Consider the following 23,858-nt stretch of genomic DNA (forward strand, 5'->3'; position numbering starts at 1 on the left):
GGTTTAAAGTCACATGTACATATTTGGATTGTTGAACACCCAATTTAAATTTGTGTAAGCCTCTTTCTAAGTATATTTCTCCTTAATTCTAGAAAGAGCCACTGCTCGAAAATATGTATTTATGATTTGACGAAAACACTCAACATTAAAATATGCCTAGTTCCTAATTTATCTAGCAATTGCATTGCCATCTTCAAAATCGCGGTATATTCGTTAAATTCGTTCATATTTACTCACTTTAAACAGCCTTGTTTGAGCTCTTGTGTCTTAATAATATGCACTTACGACTTAAAGAGTTTCACCTACAAGTTGCACTCGCCGTTCCATTGATGCAAGAACATGTGAAGCGATTTATTTAGTCTAGTCTGTGTAAGTCTGTAGAAGGAAAAGTTACACCTAGGCCAAATATATATACTTGTTCTATGTATTAATTATTTGCAAAGGAATACATGTGCCTGTATATATATTCGGTAAAATCACATCTTTGAATTGCCACAGCTCGCTAGTTTTATGTACAATGTTATCTAACTCGCTTAATGGGCCTGAAAACAATTGGAGATCTTACAAAGCACTAAAGTCGTACATATTCGTATCCGCTTTGAAGAAACCATTAACTCGGCGTTTCAGTTTGCTTACATGCTAGTTTTACTTCAATCATTTATAAATATTGCACAAATATACGTAATAGAAATCGAATTAACACTACAGATGGTTTGTAAACTCCTCAAACTCTATTGACCCATCAAAATTCCAAATTGGCCACAGCATATCAGAGTTCGCATCCATATTTTGTATATTTTGTATAACCCATCAAAGCGTGGAATTGAAATCCTCCTTCAGGCAGGACAACTATATTGAACATATTCCTTAACATTAAACATTCTGACTTAAGTATTTCGTTTGCATTTCACGCGAAACCTGCATCTCGACAAAAATGTCAAATGTATCTACACGAATGCAAAAGGTACAATCGATTTATTCATCTGAAAGATGTGAGTACCTCCGCTCAACAAAAGTTTCAGCTTGGTAATGGAAAGTTGGCAAACAAGGACCAATTAAGCGTTAAAAGATGCCATACCCTGTAGTAAGTGTATTTTAAATTCGTACGATGCCGATTAAATTCTTAGCTCGGCTTATTATATATGTATATAGCTGACACTTGATCTCGTCAGCCAAGAGGAGTATCATGTGCATTACAACGACATTGAATGCCTTACAAATATTTTAGATGCGATACACACATTACAGTCATTGATAAGTTGATTTAAATACTATCAAAATAGACACTTATACTTATTATCTCTCCATCAAAAGCTCGACATTCCAATCACCGTTTCTGTCCGAAACATTAAACTCAGGATAATAAGTGTAATCAAGGACAAATAAGATATTACAAACTGAGTAACTGACGTCAATGAGAAATGAAAACAGGGGGCGTTTAATTAAAATAAAGTTGTATTTATTCCGCTAAAATAATTAAACAAAACATAATACATATGTACAGTGATTATTGCTTGCACATTCACGAAAGGGAAACAGACAGAACGTTTTGCTTTTGAGTTCAGCTCGATTTGGGAATCATTTTTCATCTTTGCATTGCGATTGTATACGTGATTAATTTGCGTGTGGCTAACCATAGACACAGACTATTGTTAATTGAGTAGTAAGCGATTCACATCCATTTATGTGGACACCGATTTCGAATGCTATTAATTGCTGCCCATGCAGCTACGCATTTGCTTCCTTCTTTGTGTTCAAAACAGTGTTTTTGCGGCTCTTCCTGCCTTTGGGATCCTACAGTTTCCATTTCCGTTTCCGTTTCGGCGAATTTCCGATGCGCTCTCAAAATAACAAAATGTTTTATGCATGTGTGGGTATGTGTGTGGTGAGTTGTTTTTGGGCGTGTATATATACGTATGTTTATTCACTTAATGAGATCAAGTCATATAGCGCATTATCTCGCGCAGAGCATAGAGTAACTCGGCCTGATTACGGGCTTCCATTATCATCAGATTCACATGAACCTGTGGGCCAAATATCAGATAGAGGCGATTAATGGCTGTGCCAAGAGCACGCAGACTGGATAAATTCCACTCACCTTTTCACTGTCCTGCAGCTCGACCAGCACACTATCGTAATCCTTGGTGGTGATTCGCTCGGGGAAGCAGCAGGCTGTCTTAATAAACATTTTCAAGGGGCGCACGAGGAGCTGGGGAGCAGAAATGTAAGGCATCTTCCTTGGTCACATTTCCATCCTAAGCTGCGTCCTTACCTGGTTCACCTCACCATAGTCGTAGTCGTCGTGGCGAATGCCGTAGATGCACTGGATGTAGTTCCAAATGGCCCGCCGAAACTTGGACGTGTCCACGTTCTTGATGCCGCCCATGGTGCAGTAGGTGAGATTGTAGGCGGCCCGAAACTTGGCGTCCAAGAAGGTGCCCACGTCGTTGTACAGCCTGGGGTGAATGGGAATGGGCAATGCTCAGCGCCAGTGGGACAACAGCTGTGGCACATCACTCACCCGTCCACCAGCGAGTAGCCGTGATCCTCCCAGGAGTAGTCCTGGATGCGAAACGTGCTGATGCTCTCGGTGCCGCGACGGGCGAAGTCCTGGTAAATGAATTTGGCATCGTCCACGTAGTGGGACAGGTTGGTGGGCACGCTCACAGCCGCCTCCGGAGTCACGGCCGCCAGCTCCGCCGTTTGCTGCTCCACCTTCTGGAAGCGGCTGCTCAGCTCAGCCTCGCTGCACTCGTCCTGCTTCTGGGACAGGACCTTCATGCGCTCCATCAGCGCCTCCACACAGATGCCGTGCTGCTGCGGCAGTTGCTGCGCCGTGGCTGCAAATCAATCAAGTTAGTCAAGGGCTCGCAGGGTGACATATTAAATAATTAGGAATCTTCCAATAATGGCTCCTCATGCCAGTAAATACAATTTACAATTTACTACAAGTGAGAGCCTTTAGGACAATAGATGTCTGCCTGTGTACTCACCCAAATATCCATTAAGGGCCGTGGCATCGGGTCCATCCGCAGCCACATTTGCGTAGTCCGGTGGAGCTCCTCCATTACTGCTCGCTGCGGTCTGGCTGTTGTAATCCGGATTTGCATTGTTGAGCGAGATCTCCGCCAGCACGGGCTTCCCCTTCGGCGGGTCCGTCGGCGAGGTGGGAGTGATGAGGATGGTGGGGGCGAGGTCCCCCCCGCCCATTGCAGCGGGCGGGCTCTTCAGCTTGGGACTGGACAGCCCGTCCAGCTTTTGTGTGAGGCCGCAGGAGAACACAAAGGAGGACAGCGAGTGGAAGTGCGAGAGCAGGACCATGGCGTGCACCACCTCCGACAGCGACCAGCTGTTCTTCCCCTTCGTGAGCCGCTGGAAGAGCATAAAGTTTTCATTTTACGGTTGCCCAGCCGATGCCGCACGGCGGAGTACCCACCTCGATGTGCTCCTTGCGCAGCAGCCAGGGCCGATGGGCTAATATTTTATTGATATCGTATATGGCACGTAGTTTGGCGGGTATGAAGTCCAGGCCGCCCAGCCAGGCGCTATCTCCTCCCTGGTTGATGAACTCCTTCTCGTACCGCTTCACCAGATACGGACACTGATGGCGGGCCGCAGCCTGGGGATTACAGACAGAGTTACTAAGATTAACTAAGGTTTACCTAATACTAGCTTGCCCATGCCTTTGCATACAGTTTCGTTCAAACGCAACTAATGTGAACTATAATAGTCAGCCACCTATGGACTTTAACTTTGACTTTGGCTTTGATTCCACCAGAAAGCAAGCCTCCATCAATTATCCCACGAGAACTTCAGCGATTCGCTGGTTGGCTTCAGGTAACATTTTTCTAGGCATTACGTAATTGTTTTGATCTTCTCGCCTAACCTTGGCCCCAACCTCCAGCCCCCGCACGCCGTGACCCACACTCGAGAACCGACCTGGGAGGGATCGCCTCCGAGTGAGCCACCACCTGAATGGTGCCAAGACACCTATTTCGATCGCGGTGCGTGTGTGTGCGCCCATGTTTGTGACCCAAAACAACACATTTTCGGGCATTCAGGGCAATAGGCCCATTGTGTCTGCCTGGCGTTTGGCCCATGCCTTTCTGTTTTATTGTGCTGCTTGTCATTAAGGAGACTTGGGCAGCGGAATCGTGGCACCATGGCATCATGGCATGCCCTGACAGGCCATCGTAAATCTTAAATAATTTTACATTCGCCGAGGCCCGCATCTAGACAATGGCAGTGCCAGAACCCGGGCTGTTCTCTAGACGACTCCTGGGTGCACTTGTCCGCCAAAAGCACGAGAAATGAAACACGAAAATCTCTCGTGGAAAGCTGTCCCAATTGTAATGTGTTCATTATTAGCCAAAGCGAACCAAAACGTCGGCCAAAATGTCACCCGCAAACAGGAGATGTATACGTACTTTTTATTGGGTTAACGATTGTGGCACACGTACAACTTGGGTTATAAATTATTTTCTGGGGCCAAGAAGCCAACTCATTTGCTCCGAATAGCGCAGAACAGCAATTGGAAAACTTGTGCAATAATTGATTAATGCGTTTTCCCTATTCTAGCACTTCGATCTCCCAATCGCAGCAATGAAGATCTAAAATGAATGGCCATCAGCTGCGCAATGCATGTTACTGGGAGCATAAATCAATATTAATTACACATTCGTTCGCCGCTTTTGTGGCCGAAAATGTTTATTACACAGCTTAGTTATGATTGCGATTGACTAGCTTAGCGGGGGATGCGAATAAAGACAGGAATGTTAGCCACTAAAAGTATATTGTTGAACTAATAGTACGCTCTAAAGCAAAGATGCATTAAAATTGTTTAATGGCATTTGCAACTTAATTCTTTAGTACTCTTCCGGATATGCCAACGAGTTCGGTGGGCAGGAATTCAGAGGATAGAGGATGGATTTGATAGAGAGCTAGGCTCTGTCCCAAGGCGCATATCTGGCATATCTGGCCAAAGGCCCTGTGCCTCATTTGACCAGTGCACTCGGGCACAGGTGGATTCGAATTCTACAAAGGCGAAATCCAGTTCGACGCCGCGGTTGCCAGTACGTGCTGTGAATGGGTTTTCCAACAAAAGGTCAGACGGAACAATGCAAATGCGATCCAGCAGCACCGGATTCCCGATTCGCTGCTTAGAGCTATGTGCTACCATTCACTGCAGGCGAGGTGCTGCATTGGCCCAATCAGCGGCCATTGTTTTGGGCCAAATAAATTTGGGAATACCAAAAGGAAAATAGAGTGCGCTTTCGTGGCTTCTTGCAATTCCGCCGCCCATTCAGTTTGAAGGTGAGTGTACTCACAATTATGGCCAAGTAGTATCTGTAATCGTTCGGCAGCGGACCATCGCCCTTCATTATGAAGTTCTGGGTGCGCAGAAAGTGATCGTGGAACTGGGGATGGTATCCAATCACTTGGGTCACCTGGTCCAGGTCAGCGAGCTCGTCCATTTCAAAGTCGGATGCTCCGGTTTGCGTGGCAGCGAAACACTGAAAGAACCAGATACAATATTACATTACAATTGACAGCGTGTACTTAACAGATATATGGTTTCGACAGTGAACCATTTCGCAGCAGCAAATCTAATTAAAATCGCTCACATTCCGCCCATCGGAATACATTCAAGGCGAAAAGGAGCAGGAGTAAATTAAATTTATTTCTGTTTAGAACAGTTCGGTGCTCGGAAAATGAAATCTTTCTAACGGGAGAGCCCACCCCACACAGTGGTCATTATTATTCAAATTAATTTCAGTGCAAACGCATTGCGTATACGAGATGTGGGCCATGCCATTTGCAAGGCTGAAAGAGCCGAGACGTGTGTATTTAAATTCCAGGCGAAAATATTGGAAACTTATTCCCTGCTCGCAGCAGAAATCATAATGTGAAAACAAGAATCCGAAAGCTGTGCATGACTTGGCTCTTATGCCGTTTGCAGGCTACCCATTTTGACAAAGTTGTCGGTTTTAGGCACCGAATTTGTCGATTTTCTCGATTTTCTCGATTTTGTCGATTTTATCACGTATACGCAGAGTTGGCAGGGACCTGGGTTCTGCGCAACCTGTGCTCCCAGCAACAGGCGCATAAAGGCAATGCACTCAGATTGAAATGCGGAATTTAATAAGCTCGGACCGATGGGCGGCACTGTGCTGCATTTCTGTTCCCACCATCAATGGTGGCCATGGCTACTGGGGCTCGCAGCCACCTTTAGTAAAGATTTAAGCTGCAATCAGTATATTTCGCATGGGCAGGTGCGCTAGACAGAAGCTTTTCCAGGGAGCTGACCATTGTAGAGCTAATTTTCCGGTCCACTCTCTAATTGCAATTTTCTTGGCTTTGGCTTATCGCACCAGCAACACACGACTGCCAAATATTAATAAAAGCTGGCATGTGCTCTTCTGATAACAGCTGGCCACCACGTCGTATGCTTAACGCACTCGAATGCGCTGCGAGTAGCCTATTAAATAGGTAACTCAATATATTCCAATCGGTTGACGGCCTAGCCCCGCCCAGCCCCGAAACTCAATGCTAATTGTGCACAGCAGGTTTGGCTCTAACCTCAGATGGCACCCACTCAGATCGCGCCAAGCCTGGGAGCTGATGAGCTGATGAGCTGATGGCTGCCGAGTGGGCTGCACCCACGCTCACGTGTGAGTTTCATATTCATAATCGGCTAACTGGACCGCTTACTCCGCTCATCGCAGCTCATTAAGTGCCGTCGCTTTGCGTAATTAATTGATTCGAATGTCGCAGATGCGTCTTGTGGCAGCTGTCTTCTGGGACATAACAAATGTGGAACACGCGTAAACGAGAGTAGCGCCATTAGTCAAAGTGATTTATACGTATGCAGATCGGGAAACCACCTAGTGCCGCTGGCCAATTTAAAGCTGGCCAGTTACACTGGCTAATTAAAAGGGCGAGCTGCCGAGATATGCAAATGGCACTGCGTTGACATTTCCATCATTATGGGTTCTCTTTGTGAATCCATAAATACACAAATTGGCACACTCACACCCACGCTTGCGGGCAAACCCGTTTGGAAAACAAAAACTAGTTTCTGTGACACACTACCGACTACCGACTGCCGACTGCCGACGACGGACCCGATCCCAGTTCCAGTTCCAGTTCCAGCTTCGATCCCAGTCCACTCCGGCAGCCAGTGGCTTTGGCGGAGCTTAGGCCAAGTTTAATGGGCATGTACACTTACAGTGCATATCCATTTCTGAGCCTCAATGCGGTGTGTAACATTGGCACGAAGCTTTTCCCTGCTTCTGCCTTTCCATTCCCCTTCCATCGCCCTTCCAGCCGCACTCCCCCTGCCACTGCCGCAACCTGTTCGTCCGCCATGGCGTATACGTGATAATTGGATCGTGCCTCCCGTGCCTGTGGGCGCATTTGCCGAAAGCACCGCCCACTTGGTAGGCTCAAAAGTGCCTTAATCAAGCCAATCTGACCTCCAGATGCGGCCATGGTTCTTGGTCTTGGGTCTGAGGAATGTGTGGGTCAAACGGAATGCAGCGTTATTGCAATTATTGCATTCACGAGATTTGGCATATGTAACATGAGGCATTTATGAATTTTATTTTACCTAATGAGGATACTAGATACAGATACATTTGACTAATTCACTGTTCCTGCCAGCCGTTCAACTAGAAGAGCACGCATCATGCTCCATTTGTAGCTTCTGCTTCTGCGAATGTGTAGACAAGAATCCGCCCAAAATCTCCGGAAACGGATGCACAACAGCATGAATAAATGCGGATTCAAAAGAGCGAGCACGGGGTGTCTTCAGGGGGTCACTGCCACAGCCCCAATCAATCCGCCGCTGGCCGAAGACTTTCCGCGCCAACTGTTAACGTGCGAGATCACGGAGCGTGGCGATTAAATCAAAGATAATGCCTGCAGTGGGGCGTGAGAAGTGGGAGCTGTGCGCAGTTTTCACTGTACTGGCGAACTGGCAACTGGCAATTTGTATCTGCCGGATGCACGAGCGAACGCAACTCTTTACGCTCTTGGGCTTATGTTAATCGCGGCCAATTAATTGCTGTAAACCTATTCCGATTTCCTCACTTTCCGCACTTGGCCAGCACAAAGTAAGCCAAATTAATTAATTAGCATAATTTGGCGCGGGAATAACAATAAATTAACTGTAGTTCCAGCTCCGCCCAAATGAGTCTGCAAACTCATTGTCTGCCGCGGCCCGCAGAACACAGAACACAGAACGCAGAACACAGAACACAGAAAGCGGTGAGTGTCAACACGGCCCCAAACAGATTAAAACAAAAGCTGGTAAACAGGCAAATAAATTAGCATAAATGGTAGAATGCCAGCGAGCGAGACGGCAGCAGCGCGCAGAGAGAGACGGCTAGAGGGCGAGATAGGGGGCTCCAAACAATGGGCGAGTAAACAAGTAAAGTGGAAAAAACGTCAGGTGTTATAGAAATGCAAACTGAAAACAATGACAGCAAACAAAATCTATGAAAGTGCGAGGCGTGGAAAATAAAAATAAAATAACAAGCCTGAAAATACGCGCCACGAAAGTCGGGAAAAGCTGAGTTCGCTGCACATGCAGTTGGAAGAAAGGCTTTAATAATCAGGTAGAATGTGGCCAATGCAGGTTTCACACTTGATAAGAAAACAAACACTCGAGAGATTGATCAAAGTAGGTTTCCCATGGCTGATTACCATAACTGGTTAGACGACGCAAGTTCTTCAGAACTACGCAAGCACAGCATGGTGGTATGGAGCAATGGTTAATGGAGGATGCTTCTTAAGCTCCTCCAAATGGGTCAATTGCCTTGCTCCAGCAGATCGCCCAAATCGGCATATAGCCGCCATATAGCTTATCAACGCCGTGCACCTGGGCACTACTCGTGTGCGGAGTGACTGGAGGACTGCTCACTTACACTGCTCGCAAAACTAGGTGCTCGGCTGTGTGCGTAGATAAAGAGACTTGTCTAGACGCTATAAACTACTTTTCTACAGTTCGTGACACACGAGCAGCGACTCCATGTGTGCATGTGTGCCTACGTGCCAGTATGGGTGATGTGTTTTTGCGAGCTGCACTTACAGCGGGGCATACTTAATTAATCCGTGGTGGCAAAAGTGGTGGCGAAACAATCAAGCAGGCATCGGCTGATTTATACGAGTGTACGGCTGAATAATGGGCGCAAATGGCTCGTATCGAGCCACTCACTCAAGATACTCCTGTACTCACTTTGGAGTACAAGCCCTTCTGGCATAGATATGAAATATGGCATATGGAATCGTCTGGGGAAGATATCCCACCCAGCAGGCCCACCACCCAAATACACACATAAGTGTGTACCTAAATCACTTGTGCGTGTTTTTCTCGGTTCGCGTGGGAGGCGGTACGTGTTTTTCCAACCTCGGGTACCTAAATAAAAAATAAAAGCTGTCTGGCACTCGAAGCGACACTTTGTCTGCTGATAAAGTGCAACAACACGGCCAACTGCTAAGCGGCAAATTGCAAACGGCGAATGGCAAACAATCATGACAAATTATTAGGTCTGTGTGCCTGCACATTGTGTCTTTGTGCCAATTAATTTATACGCTATATGTGCCCGACTCCACGAGATTGCGCTTTGCAATGGGCCACCCTTTGAACAACAAGGACTGCGAGGCGCAGAGATCGCTCATTAATTTATTTCCCATGGATTAACGAACTCGCTAACAAAAGCCTCAAATTCCCAAAATTCTCTATAATTAGGCGCCTAAATTTAGCGAATAGTTTGCGGACATTTATGCGCTCGTGCCAGCGATTTATGTGCAAAACTATAGCTATAAAATCAGCCTTTAATTTGGCATATACCCGCCTTGCCTAAGCCCTTACACCAAAGATAGTGGACTTTGAGTCCGACTTCCGGCTGTAAAATGGGGCCACAGCGGCACGTCATCAAAGTGCACTGCTGCATTCATGTGCGATTGATCTCAATCACTCGCCCAGCCAGTCAATCACTCAATCAGCCGCCTTTGCCACTCGGCCCGAGGCGAAAGCCTTTTTGGACTCCTGCCAGCGTGCGAATGGCGCACATCTGTTTGCTCTGATATTTGGCTGGCTGAGTGACTGGCCCACCACCCACACCCACCCACACACACCCACCCTCTCGCCCCGCGTCCCCTGCAGGCCACGAGTTGTGTATTTTTATACAATTTATACTTTCATTGCGTAAATAAAATTCCTGGCCTGGCGCAGATGCCTGATGCCTGATGGCCGCGGGCTGTTTACGTTCGCTGTCTTTGAGTATCGGGGAATGATAATTGAAATTATTATTACTTCCACTTTGATTCGCCTGCAAACTGCACTTGCACTTGCACTTGCAGTTGCAGTTGCCTGTGTGTGTCTGTGTCTGATTAAAGTGCAGCCACGTTTTCCATTCTCTGCCCATATCAAAGAGCAATCAAGCTCACTGAGATCCTGTGGTTCCCTTTGATTAGATTAACTCTGCTTGAAATGGGTACCAATAAGCAGAGAAAACCATCATTGTTTTCACGGCTAAGTTCAGTTTCAGTTTTCAGCTTACTCTAATTGAATTTAATTCCAAGTCGCAATTACTCGACATTTGCATCAATTTCGCTGATTAGCTGACCTAGTTTGGCAATCGAGTTCGCCATGAAAACAAAGTGCCAGCGTCGCCAGCTTGGCGTTATCTATTCCATAGCTCTACCGGGTCTAGATCCATGTGAGACATATCAGGAGCTTATCAGCCCTTATCGAAGAGGTCTTTCGCCCATGTCCGCAATCCTTTCAGCACACTCACTCACTCACTAACGCACCAAAAAGTTGCCAACTCAGTTCGGTTACCAAACTACACACTTTCCCAGCTTCTGATGGATGTTTGCCCAGCGTTTGCAGCATTTGCAGCATTTTCTGCATTTCCCATTTTTATGATTTTATCAGCATGCCAGCAACAAGAATTTCAAACAAAAGCACGCATTTTTCAAATAACATCCTTTCATATTTGCAGTGCGGTTTTAAGTTTTCCTACTCCGGCAAAAGTTAATTACGGCATCCGAAAACACAAAAGCACGCATTACATTTCACCATTCATACGGGGAACATAATTTCTGGCTGGCCAGGCAAAAATATTGCCAGTAAGTGAAACATAATATGCTGTCAATCAGGCTCTAAGCACACGAGCTTGAGTTAATTACACGTTATTTTAGCTGGGCTTAATGTGCGATATGTGGTTACCATGGAAATAACTTCATCTCAACTTCATCTAAGCGCTGTTTGCAACATTAAGGGTTATGGGTTCTGCTTAAAGAACCAAACAACCTAATCAACCAAACAAACTTCCACAGTTGCCGCAGACTGCATCACAGTCATACATGGGCGAGTCCTAATCTTCAGCAGCGGAGTGTCATCGAGTAACTACATAGCTGTTTGAACTTACATCTTGAGAGATTTGTCCCATATCCGCGTAGTAATCGACAGCGTAGTACATGAGTTTGGCGGAGGAGTCGGGTCCAGTGGACGCGGAATCGCACTTGGTCGCAGTTGGTAGCTGCAGCGCCGATCGCAGTGGGAAAATAACCAGTTCTCGCCCGGCTCTTTGTTTATGGAGCCACGAAAGTGGAGCAGCCGCCAAACTGGAAATGCACCAAAGGAGGAGGCTCGTCCGCGGATCGGAACGTATCGTATCGTATCGTATCGGAACGGAGCGGAGCGGAGCGAATTGCAGCCAAACCAGATTTTCTTTCGTTGGCCGTGCGGTTCAGGGTCTCCCTGCGCAAGTTAAACGGCTGCCTTTGATTGCGATGCTGGTGTGGTCAGGGCGATTAAAGTGGGCTTGGGTCGTCTCAATCTGCAGACAGTGTCCACTATCAGCGGAGTATCCGAGGTCGCGGATTGTGGTTCAAGCACTTGTAGGTATAGCTCTGAATCCTCAGGACGTTCTTCTCGTCGGTGATGGCGATTCCCTGGCTCGAGTGGCTAAAGCATTGGCAGTTGGAGCAGATGATGTTGTTCTGGTTTTTGGTTTTCATTTGTCGGTTTGAGCTGGCGACCCTTCCACTCTGCACTGGTTGTGCTCCTCAGATCTTGCTAGCTGCGGAAGAATGAAATAAAAAATCTTCATTAATTATCATATCACAGCTCTATAAAGCCCGCTTCCCACAGCAACAACTCGTTTGCGGCTCTGCGCCGCCTTCAATTAGCATTCAAATGCCAGTCAAAATATTCACTTTTCGTCGCTTTCTTTTTTCAGTTTTTCAGTATGGGTTTTGGTTTTGGTTTTCGGTTTTCGGTTTTCGGTTTTGGCTACGGCTCTGTTTGAGTATTTCTTGTTGGTTTTACTGCCGTGTATTTAGCAGGCCTGCACAGACAGCGTAAAAATCGCGCAATGCCAAAAATAAAAGGCAAACATCGGCCACAAAGCAAAACGCAACACAAAAGTTGGTAAACAAACTGGGAGCTGCGAGTTGGGAACCGAGCACTGGGCACTGGCAATGGCCCAAACGGGTTCGCTCCTCTTCCTGGGGCAAGGTGAGATTTCCAAAAAAAAAACAATTCAAAAACAAAAATAATAATGGAGCGACCGACGGGTGAATGTGAAACCGAAATTAATATCAACTGCAAACAGGGCATTTTTGGCAGGCTGGCGCAAAGTGACAAACAAATAGCCAACCGAAAGTGGGGAAAGATGTGGGGGCAACAAAGAAACAAGCCACAATGGGCACAACAAGCCGAAACAAGGCATTCAGATACATTCGGATACACACTCAGATTTAGATTCAGGTTCAGATACAGATACAGATACAGATACAGATACCGATTCAGATACAGATACAAAGTCGGGGAAGTAAACAAACAAATGGAAAACAGATGATAGAGTTACAGGCCCGTATGATCTCTTGCGGTTTTTGGCCCCGCATCGAAGCCTCGTCATCGTCATCATCAAAGCCAGTCACACAAACGTGGCTGTGACATTGTAGGCGGCTGCACTGGAATAACAAAATACCAAATAGCGCACAAATCGGGAAACAACAATCGGTGACAAAGGCTGCTATTGTAACCCAAGCCATTTGGCAGGCACTCGAATAACATAAACAGCGCTACAAAGTTTCCTATTAATAATTTTTTATTATCGACCACGTCACGAGCATACTAAACGCTTCGCCGACTCCCCAAACCCAAGCCCAAGCCCAATCCCAATCCATTGGCAATCCCATCGCACAAAGTAGCACGAATCAGCTCCGAACAGCTGGCCACTGGATTCGTTGACAGAGGTGGTCATGGTGAACATGGCCGAGACAAAGTAGCTGCTCTTCGCTGATGGCCCAACTAATTAGCGAAAGTATGGAGTCAAACCTCGGCCTGGTCCACTCCAGACGGGCGATGCACTGGCAGAAAGCACTGCTCACTTACTGGCAGTTTCCGCACCGAAAGGCAGCAATGGTACACTGACAGCAATTTGGATTGCTTTCTTCTAAGCTGGATTGCTATGATGGCATCGCAAGAATGGGCTGCCACCAACGGTGTCCGGTTGATCTCAGTGTAATCTTGAGTGCCTTGTTTACCGTCGGCTCTGAATGGACGTATTTAATTTATCCACTAACACCAGCACTCCAATCGCGGATTGTGCCATGGATGCGATGCTGTAAACGAACTCTGGCGTGTAGTGACATTGAACGGCGTCCACAGCACACAAACACAACAAGTAAACAACGGCCGGGGCGTTGCCTATGTGCCGCCATGCGTATGAGCGTTATTATCACGTATACGCATGGTAAACATGGTAAACAGCATCTTCCCCGCCCACCGCGGCGGCTGCAGGGGCGTGTCTGCCCTGACACTGATAATTAAATCTAATTTGCACTGTCTGTTTGTGCTTAAAGACTCTGATTGAACATTGGAAAGTGAAAACTTGGGAAAATGCAAGAGAAAAGCGAACTCCGTTTCTTTAGGCATTTCCTTAACTAGTTTTACCCGTTACTCGTAGAGTAAAAGGGTATACTAGATTCGTTGAAAAGCATGTAACAGGCGGAAGAAAGCGTTTCCGACCATATATAGTATATATGTATATTCTTGATCAGTTCTTAAGGCTGAAGTTTAATACTCCATAACTCAACTTATCTTAATCGGAATTTGAAGTGGCATACCTCTAAATGTTTCTGGAGCAATTCTCTAAAAATCTGCATTCAAATTTAGAAATTTTTTTTTTTTAATTTTTTTTGTCATTTTTCCAGTGGGATGATGTAGAAACTCAAAAATGTCCCAAGACTGAAGTTATAAAGTCCATAACTCAACTTATCCTTATCGGAATTTGAAGTGGCATACCTCTAAATGTTTCTGCAGCAATTCTCTAAAAATCTGCATTCAAATTTAGAAATTTTTTTTTTTCAATTTTTTTTGTCATTTTTCCAGTGGGATGATGTTATAGAAATTCAAAAATGTCCAAAGACTGAAGTTCTAAAGTCCATAACTCAACTTATCCTTATCGGAATTTGAAGTGGCATACCTCTAAATGTTTCTGCAGCAATTCTCTAAAAATCTGCATTCAAATTTAGAAATTTTTTTTTTTCAATTTTTTTTGTCATTTTTCCAGTGGGATGATGTTATAGAAATTCAAAAATGTCCAAAGACTGAAGTTCTAAAGTCCATAACTCAACTTATCCTTATCGGAATTTGAAGTGGCATACCTCTAAATGTTTCTGGAGCAATTCTCTAAAAATCTGCATTCAAATTTAGAAATTTTTTTTTTTTAATTTTTTTTGTCATTTTTCCAGTGGGATGATGTAGAAATTCAAAAATGTCCCAAGACTGAAGTTCTAAAGACCATTACTCAACTTATCTTAATCGGAATTTGAAGTGGCATGCCTCTAAATGTTTGTGGAGCAATTCTCTAAAAATCTGTATTCAAATTTAGAAATTTTTTTTTTTTTAATCATTTTGTCATTTTTTCTGTGGGATGAAATTTAGAAATTCAAAAATGTCCAAGGACTGAAGTTCCAAAGACCATAACTCAACTTATCTTAATCGGAATTTGAAGTGGCATACCTCTAAATGTTTCTGGAGCAATTCTCTAAAAATCTGCATTCAAATTTGGAAATTTATTTTTTTTGTCATTTTTCCAGTGGGATGGTGTTGTAGAAATTCAAAAATGTCCCAAGACTGAAGTTCTAAAGACCATAACTCAACTTATCTTAATCGGAATTTGAAGTGGCATACCTCTAAATGTTTCTGGAGCAATTCTCTAAAAATCTGCATTCAAATTTAGAAATTTTTTTTTTTCAATTTTTTTTTGTCATTTTTCCAGTGGGATGATGTTATAGAAATTCAAAAATGTCCCAAGACTGAAGTTCTAAAGACCATAACTCAACTTATCTTAATCGGAATTTGAAGTGGCATACCTCTAAATGTTTCTGGAGCAATTCTCTAAAAATCTGCATTCAAATTTAGAAATTTTTTTTTTTTCAATTTTTTTTGTCATTTTTCCAGTGGGATGATGTTATAGAAATTCAAAAATGTCCAAAGACTGAAGTTCTAAAGTCCATAACTCAACTTATCCTTATCGGAATTTGAAGTGGCATGCCTCTAAATGTTTCTGGAGCAATTCTTTAAAAATCTGCATTCAAATTTGGAAATTAATTTTTTCAAATTTTTTTTGTAATTTTTCTGATGTATGATGTGTGATGTAGTTCTAAACTCCATAACTCCACTTCACTTAATCGGATTTTGAAGTGGCATTTCTCGTTTTCAATTCCTGAGCTGAGTAATGGGTATCTGATAGTCGGGGAACTCGACTATAGCATTCTATCTTGTTTATTTTTATTTATTAGTTAACTAGCGAGAAACCAACTAGTCGAACCCTTATTGGAAAGCCGTTGTTTTTAAATTAATGCAGTTTTTGGGCGTCGCTTTTGAAAACGAACCTTTGAACAGCTGGACTTCGGAATTCGTCAGCCAATTTGGAGCAGACATCATGGCGCGCCTTTGTGCCTTTGTTATTCAGCCAGACTCTGGCTTTTTGTTTTTAACGTCATTCAAGTCACACCTCCTGTTTTCCACGGGCTTAATAAGCCGTGATTTAACGACCAACCAGAAACAATAGTCATCAGCCGAGCCAAATTTAGTAGTACTTATTTAAGCCGTACATACAAATAGCCCTAAGCTATGCCCTAAAAGTCATCTTTTGAGCATTTTCCAAAACACTTCTTTGGTGGCTGCTATAAAATTCGAAAATTGGTGAAGTCTGCGCCGATTTGGCGAGACATCCTACTCAAAATGTGCAACTGGGACTGCTGCAAGAACAGGTCGCCGATTGCCAAGCGAATGGCGGCCAGGAAGCTCCTGCAGCTGGAGGAGGAGGAGCGCCGGAAGCCCAAGCTGGTGATCCCGACCCCCCAGAGCCTCTTCTACCCCTTCGACGAGGTGGAGGCCATGGCCAAGTACATTGTGAACGTCAGTCACATCAGACCAAAGTACGGCTTGATCTGCGGCAGCTTCCTGAGCCTCATGGCTTCCTTGGTGGAGGAGCCGGTGGTCATTCCCTACGAGGACATACCCAACTTCCCCGACGGCATAGAACCGAACTGCAGCTTCGTCGTGGGCACGGTCATGGGAGCGCCCATTATAGCGCTGGTCAATCGATTCCACTCCTGCGACGGCTACAACCTGGCCACCTGTGCGCTGCCCGTCCGCGTGATGCAGCTGTGCGGGGTCAGGACCATCATGCTGACCTCCGAGGCGGCGGGTGTGAACCAGGGCTACGAACTGGGCGACATAATGCTGGTCCAGGACCACATCAATGTGGTGGGCATGATGCACCAGACGTCGCTGGAGGGTCCCAGTGATCCGCGCTTTGGCAGCCGCTTCTTCTCAATGGTGAATGCATATGACAAGGACCTTTTGGCGAAGGCACTCGACATTGGCAAGCGGATGGGCATCCAGAAGTTCCTGCACAGCGGCGTGATCGCCTGCCTGGGAGGTCCCATCCTCGGGACTGTGGCCGAGGAGCGATTGCTGCGGGCGATGGAGGTGGGTGCCGTTGGCATGTCCTTGGTGCCCGAGGTCATAGCCGCCCATCACGGTGGCCTAAAGGTGCTCGCCTTTGTGATAATCAGCAGGGCGGCCAGCGACAAGGGCAACGAGGAGAAGGACAAGGAGAAGGAGAAGGACACCGACACGGACGTGGAATCCAAGCAGGAGCGGGAATGCCAGGACGTGGTGCCCCCGCAGAGGCTGCAGGCCTGCTCGGATCTGATCGGCCGACTTCTATACTGCATGCACCTCGAACTCTGACGATCGAAAATAGACTTCTCGACTTCTTGTTTTTGGGTTCCTATTTTCGGTGCCGCCAGTGCGCTGCCAACGCGGAAATAGCCACAGGTGCAGCTGTTGGCGCAATTTTATCGGGCAGGAGATGTCGCGAGGGGGGAGTGCGGGTTTCAAAATGTGAGATGCGAGATGCGAGATCTGAGGTGGCCAAGTGGGCAGTGCGAGGTGCGAGTGTGCCCGATGTCAAGATGTCCAATGGACGCCCCAAATGGCCAGCCATCAAAAGTAGAGAGTGCTCGCACCGGAGCACACGGGCCGTATACGTAATGTGCAGTGCTTGGGCCAGCTGTAAAATACATTTAATGGCAATTAGCCGAGCTACTCTGTTGCACGTTCGCTTGGCGTAGTGCAGTAATGTATCAAACAGCGTATCCATTAATAGGCTAACAGGCTGGCGGTTCCGCATTATCAAAACGTCGTTAAATGCTCTCCTCTGTTAGCGGGTCATGCGGCTCCTTTCGAGCCAACTCCGCGCAGATTAGCCTGTTTTGTAATGGCAATTACAAACTTGCACTGCCAACGCTTCTTTGTTCGTCATTGTGGCTAATTTTATTATTCGCCATTGTGCGGTGCAGTAGCAGCGCGATGACGAACGGCGATTGTGCTGCTTATTGACGCTGATTGTTCAGATACAAGTGCACGTATATAGTGGGTATATATGTACATGGGGTATAGCGACCGCCACGAGCTGTTTGCCTTGCAATTTGCGACTCGCGCTCGTCGCTTTGCTTTCAGCTGTTTTCAGCTGTGCGATCATGCGGCTAGAAAGCTAGATTTTCCCCGGCCTGCACCGATTTTTCGCCGATTTCCCCGTTTTCCCCCCATTTCGCGCGATTTCGTCCGATTTCCCCAGCTGAGATTTCGGCCTGCGGCACTACGCTAATGAGTTTTCAGCGGCCAGTTCGTTGACCCGCGCTGCATGAGCTTATATTGATTCCAACATGCCACCAAGTTGCGGTTCTGACTGCGAATGAACGATTATTGCCATCGCCGATTCTTTTGACCACTTTCAGTGCGCTGACATTATGCACCATTTTATTTTTGGTGGCATTGTGCGTGAGTATCGGTGTCAGCTGACTCGCAGTTGCAGATCTACATCACCAGATAGCAAGATACAGAGATACAGAAGGCACTCAGATACTTGGATACGCTGTGGCATTTGCGCTGGGTGCAACATCTGCCCGCTATTTTGGCAACTCAATGGTCAACAAGGATCTAATTCCGATCTTCGGCTAACGCAATTCAAATGGCAGGCAGATGCCGATAAAAGCGCAAAGAAGTGCCAATTATAATGCCACGGGCTAATTATAATGCCAACTGGGAAAAAATCCATATGCCACTCCAACTGTTAGTTTAAGCCCAGTTGAACCATTGCGCCATTTAGGACTAATTTGATTCTATTAGTTTCTTGATAACTAAATCCAACCCCAATTATTCAGCTGCATGGCTAATTAGAATTTCGCACACAAAATTACTTTTGCATTGTAATTATTATTCGGTTGTAATGCAATTTGTCCAATTATACACAAATCCACATACAATTCAACAAATGGAAAGCCCTGCAAAACAGCAGTAGCAAATGAATGGAGATCTGAATTTGGCAGTTGCTATGGCTCACAAACATACTGCTAATCGTTGGCCATAAACAATATTTGGCGATTAGATTTTTTATATATTAACCTACTCAGGTGGGGCCAATCGTCATTGATACCTATATACCTATAACTGGTTAGTTGATTAGTCTCGGCATAACAAAAGTTAAAACGGCTCAAAGCCCTCTGCGTCGACTTTATTGAAACTCTTTTAATGAAGACTTTACAATCCCCAAGTTAACCACTTTAGCTGCGGAACAAGCGTATATACCCTTGAATCTGAGGCGCAGAAAAAAAGGATGGAAACTACTCTGTTTTGTTTGTGACTACTTGTAATAAGTAGGTAAGAGTAGAAGATTGCACAAATTAACGGCAGGCAAGCTTAGCAGACTGCAGCTGCAATTGTTGCAGTTGCACTTGCTGCTGCTGCACTTGCTACTGCTGCAGTTGCTGTTGCGAGTTCAGTCACCTCGTTTTGCGCCCATAAAAGTGACTATAATTTAAGCAGCATTCGCGGTGTAAGTAGTGCGCATACAACAAACTGCACGATTTAAATATCAAGCAAGTGATAAAAAAAAACATTAGATGATATGCAAAAAAGTAGTTCACACTTGCAATTTAAGGAGCGCTAATGTAAATGAATGGGTTTATTAAACTTTCGCCGAATTACTGGAATCGTAATTATTTATATGTGAAGCCTATTGAATAAATGATTGTTTTCAAACCAACAGGACGAATTTGTGTGAGTTTACAGAAAGGTGCAGTTGTTGCTGGCGCTCGAAAGCCGCTTAGCCGATTGCAACATTGATGGAAAGCACATATCAATTGCCCTCTCAGCCGATGGTTCAAGTGATTTCCCATCACACACTCGAACACCCAAACACCCAAGCACTCACACACCCAATCACCCAATCACTCAGGCACATAAACACACACAAACACAGGCAAACAACAATCTTAATGCGCCTGGCAACAACTAAGAGGCAGCAACAACATCGCGAGCAACAGTTGTTCGAGTGCATGAGTGTCTGCGTGAGTATCTGTGTGGCGTGCGCCAGTGTGTGTGTGCGGAGTATCTGTGTGCGGCGGCGGCGGCGACGAGACGACATGGCAACCGTTTATCATAATTGGCATTAACTGCCAGCCATTCCTCAATTCTTTTCGCCCCGGAGCATTACGTATACGCCGGGATGGCATGGCGAAGAATTCATTGCCGAGCAGGGGCCTCAGTTCGCAGGCTCAGCGCTTCCATTCTTCTTGTTTGTCTGCGAATTACGCTCATGTCTGCGTACTTAATTGTTTCATCAGATGTATTGTGCGAGTGTACCATGCACAAGGACCATACACCGTCATGTGCAGTTCTGAATACTTAGCCCAAATGCTGCCAGCCAGCCACTGCTAAATGCCCAACAAATCGGCTAATTAGTCAACAGCGAAGTCGAAATAGAACTGGAAAATGCTGAAGCCGAAAGTGAGACGAAAAGCCCGCGAGAAGCGCGAAATGGACACCGTAAACAAACGCAGCCAACACAGTGAACAAATGCCCTCAGCAGTTTACCAAAAACCGCGCACGAGGCTTGGCAGTGGGGCGAAAAGAGAGGGAGAAACGCTCGCCGCGCGAACACAGCGCCTAATTTAGATTCCCGTGCGGTAGGTCAAGTGCCAATTTCCGCAACTCGAAGTTGTGTGGCAGCAGCAAATCCAATGCCGTAGAATCCGAATCATTCGTCTGTCTTCCATTCGATTCCTTTTCCTCGCCACTTAGCTCTGTCAAATTCGCATCTTGCCCAGGAACCTGTTGCTGCCATGACAGCTCGTCAATCCGAAAAGTCCCTGGCTGTGGCCAAAAAAAATGAGAAAACAGCCGGAATTGGCCAGCAACCGCAGATTTCACATGTGGAATCTGGCAAAGATTTGTGAGGATTTTTGAGGGGAGCGATGCGCCACTCCACTGCCCGCCAGTGCAGCCCACCTCTCTAAACTCAATATGGTTTTGAAATACTCAAAAATAGTACGTTATTTATGCATAAAAAGCTTAAGTGAGGCCACACAGATATGCAACACGTTCTCTAACTTGGAGTGGCCACCAGTAGGTAATCTAGAAAATATGCAACTACTTCAGAGCAGCGAATTTCGATTGAAAGTGCATTTTGTTTCTGCCAGTGCCATGGGTTTTTGCAAACATTTTCGCTACACAACAATCCCTAATGGAACATTCCATTTCATCCGAAAAGCCTCTTACTGACATCCCTGGCCTCAAAGGACATTTGCAAATGTAGTCGGCCAAGTCGGTCTGCGATGTATTCGGGTATAACTGAAGTACTCAATAGGTGGAACCCTCGAACTTACCCTTTGTTCTCCGGGCAAAAACTCTGCATTTGCTTGATAGCGATGTTTGAAATCTCCTTTAATTTCGGTTCAGTTGCTCGAGGGGCACACAGCTACTTTCTTTTGGTGCTATGGTGTTGTGGTGTTTGTCTTTAGAATCGCAGATAGAGCGCTTCGTTTGCTCGCGTTTTTGATAACACAGAACATATGTATAACTGATATAACTGATTGCAGGATGTTTTCCCTCGGAAATCGAGAAATCGGCAAAGGGCTCCAAGCATAAGACACGGAAAACTGTGGATGAAATGTTGTTTTGATCAGAAACCAACGAAAGAATTTGTCGGAGGCGTGTTAAGCGACATGGGTACGCGATTTTCGCCCGTTTTCATGTATAATTTATGGTTCTTGGCCAGTACGTGTTTGTTGATTTACGCGCTCGTTAATTATGTAATGCCCGAGCCGCAAGCCCCCCCCAAAAAACGAAAAACCGATTGCATTTGGCGCGAAAATAGACAACGACAAGCGCACAGATAACAATAATAGTTTATATTTAAATTTGAGCAACAACGGCGGTCAGCATCGCTTAATTTGTTTACGCGGCTCGAGTTCGTCGTCATTCGACTATAAGGCCAATCTAATTTATGCTCCGCTGGCTTGTTGTTGTCTCAGTTTTGGGTTTGATTTGGTTTAGTGCCATGCCCATTTGGCTCCGCTATGCAGGAGATTTCTGTAGTAATTTTCCATGCAATAACAATGATTTTCGCTTTTTCTCGGCCTTTATTTCTCCCTCTTTTTATGTTTTTTTTTCCTTATTTTTTTTTTTTTTTGGCGCTATCTACATTTCTTATTTCTCGCCGCCTGCAGTGGCCGTTTGAGCGCGTATCCGATGGAAATGGAAATTACCAGAAGTAACAGCAGTAACAGCAGTAACAGAACGAACCAAGGGGGAGAATAAAAATAAAAACGGTTATCCGAGTTTTCGGCGCTTCCTGATTTCCCGCGATCTTGCGCTGCGAGTGCGAGTGCGAGTGGGAGCAGGAGGGGAGCAGATATCGCTCGTTTGTATCGCGTCTGTATTTCCCGGTCTTCCGCCTTCTTGCCGGACGGACAACTGAACGCGACCAGCGACAAACTTCAACTGAAGCAACTCGAATCGAGGCGAGGCGAAACGAAATGAAACGAAACGAACAGCCGAAAGCCGCCGACGACGAGTCAGCACAGCATACAGCTGGTATCGCAGCCCCACAGCCCCAGTGCAACAACAACAGCTGACGGCGGCGGAGAGCCGAAGAGCGCATGTTGCACTGCGCGAAAAGTCGGGCAGTCAAATCAATAACATTCAATGCGACCGAGAAAGACTGCTATGGTAGGTATAACATATTCGTTTCTTTTTTGTAGCATAAGAGGAATCTAATCATAATTCTTATTGTATTGGGATCCGAAATAATTGTTTTCTGTGTAAGCTTATTACGAGCGACGAGCCGAACGAGAGCGAGGCGAGCGGGAGAGCAGGCGTGTGGGACAGAGACAGCAGGCAAGGCAGCAACAGGCAGAGGTAGAAGCAGTCGGCTAGTGGGGGCGGGGGCCGGGGGGTAGGCGCATGAGAGACGGTCGCTATGGCTCTTTGTTGCACCTACTTTGTTGTCGTTGTCAAGGGTAGGAGTTAAGCTGCACGCCAAATGCGCTACACAAATAAGATCTGCAGACTTTCAGAATCGAAACGTTGCATTTTATAGTTCTTCGGACAAGAAAAGGATCACTCTTAAATGAATATCATTTGGAAACAGTTTAAAAATATATTTTTTTCGTGCGCTTTAAATCTAAGCAACTTCAACAGTTCCTTTTGCCCAAACTTGAGGAGTTTGAAAAGTATCTGAAGGCCTTCCAAGCCTTCCACATTCTTATTTAAGCTTAATAGTACTCTTTAGTAGGTTTCGCATGGTAGGGCATCCGAATAATCCAATATGCCCCGTACCAATGTACAGCTCTTTTCTTCGCCCTGCGTCTCTGCTCCTCCAATTCTTTTTAGTTCAACATATGTGAGGAGCAACAACAACAACAATAACAACGCAGCGACAACAACGACAACAGCTCCAAATGATTTAACTTAAACAGCAGAGCCCTAGAAAGCAGGGTGTGCTTGTGTGCGACGTAGTGTTTGTGGATGCAAATGTGTACGGTTATCAACACTTTTAAGTCGCTAGCCCTCCTATCTCGCCCATACCCCCTAACCCTTCGCCACGCCCCTTTCCCCGTACCCATCCCCATGCTGGGGCCCAACAAAATAGTCAGCTTTTGCGGGCGTTCAAAGCTCAAAGCAAAAGCAAGAGCAAAGAGTCCACAGGCAGCACTCTGTGTCGTGATCCAATATCTCTGTCCATATTAATCAGCACTAAAGGCCATAGTTTTCGAACTCAAATGGGATTAAAGCTCACTGGTTTACGAGCCGAAAATGTTCGAAAGCCTCCAACAAGGTGTGCAAAAGTGTGCTTCAGAAGCATGCTTTTTTACAGAATTTAAGGCTGTGCAAATAGGGGAACTGCTCTTCAACAAAAACTCAAAATGACACTAAAAGATACACTTTCCAAGTCCAAATGGAACGTAAAAACACTAAA

The 23,858-nt window shown here is 45.6% G+C and overlaps 2 protein-coding genes across 3 annotated transcripts; one reads left to right on the forward strand and one right to left on the reverse strand.

Moving 5' to 3' along the window:
• Positions 1-1,745: 1,745 nt before the first annotated feature.
• LOC6547938 (sestrin homolog) lies at positions 1,746-22,467 on the reverse strand. 2 transcript variants are annotated; one of them, XM_026980422.1, is made up of 10 exons: positions 22,083-22,467; positions 21,265-21,537; positions 11,439-12,092; positions 5,328-5,513; positions 3,437-3,619; positions 2,994-3,372; positions 2,522-2,840; positions 2,273-2,456; positions 2,099-2,209; positions 1,746-2,024 (listed from the first exon to the last, which is right to left on the reverse strand). In XM_026980422.1, exons 3-10 carry the CDS (start codon positions 11,487-11,489, stop codon positions 1,938-1,940), a joined length of 1,500 nt encoding a protein of 499 aa, XP_026836223.1. In that variant the 5' UTR covers positions 11,490-12,092; positions 21,265-21,537; positions 22,083-22,467; the 3' UTR covers positions 1,746-1,937. The 2 variants fall into 2 exon arrangements, with proteins under 2 accessions (XP_026836223.1, XP_001976456.1); XM_001976420.3 differs by having other exon boundaries at positions 22,147-22,466.
• Positions 16,045-17,303, forward strand: LOC6547895 (purine nucleoside phosphorylase 1). The gene has a single exon (XM_001976418.3). The coding sequence runs from the start codon at positions 16,271-16,273 to the stop codon at positions 17,285-17,287; it is 1,017 nt and encodes a 338-aa protein (XP_001976454.1). The 5' UTR covers positions 16,045-16,270; the 3' UTR covers positions 17,288-17,303.
• Positions 22,468-23,858: the final 1,391 nt, after the last annotated feature.

The sequence above is a fragment of the Drosophila erecta genome, unplaced genomic scaffold, assembly GCF_003286155.1.
Source record: "Drosophila erecta strain 14021-0224.00,06,07 unplaced genomic scaffold, DereRS2 tig00000092-arrow-pilon, whole genome shotgun sequence".
Classification (NCBI taxonomy): Eukaryota; Metazoa; Arthropoda; class Insecta; order Diptera; family Drosophilidae; genus Drosophila; species Drosophila erecta.

What these genes read in the sequence shown, in the direction of transcription:
- LOC6547938 (XM_026980422.1), bottom strand. Translation starts at nt 11,489, where the DNA reads ATGTACTACGCTGTCGATTACTACGCGGATATGGGACAAATCTCTCAA. An exon ending in TGGGACAAATCTCTCAAGAT is followed by an intron (nt 5,514 to 11,438) that starts GTAAGTTCAAAC and finishes TGGTTCTTTCAG; the next exon opens with TGTTTCGCTGCCACGCAAAC. An exon ending in GGCCCTTAATGGATATTTGG is followed by an intron (nt 2,841 to 2,993) that starts GTGAGTACACAG and finishes ATTGATTTGCAG; the next exon opens with CCACGGCGCAGCAACTGCCG.
- LOC6547895 (XM_001976418.3), top strand. Translation starts at nt 16,271, where the DNA reads ATGTGCAACTGGGACTGCTGCAAGAACAGGTCGCCGATTGCCAAGCGA.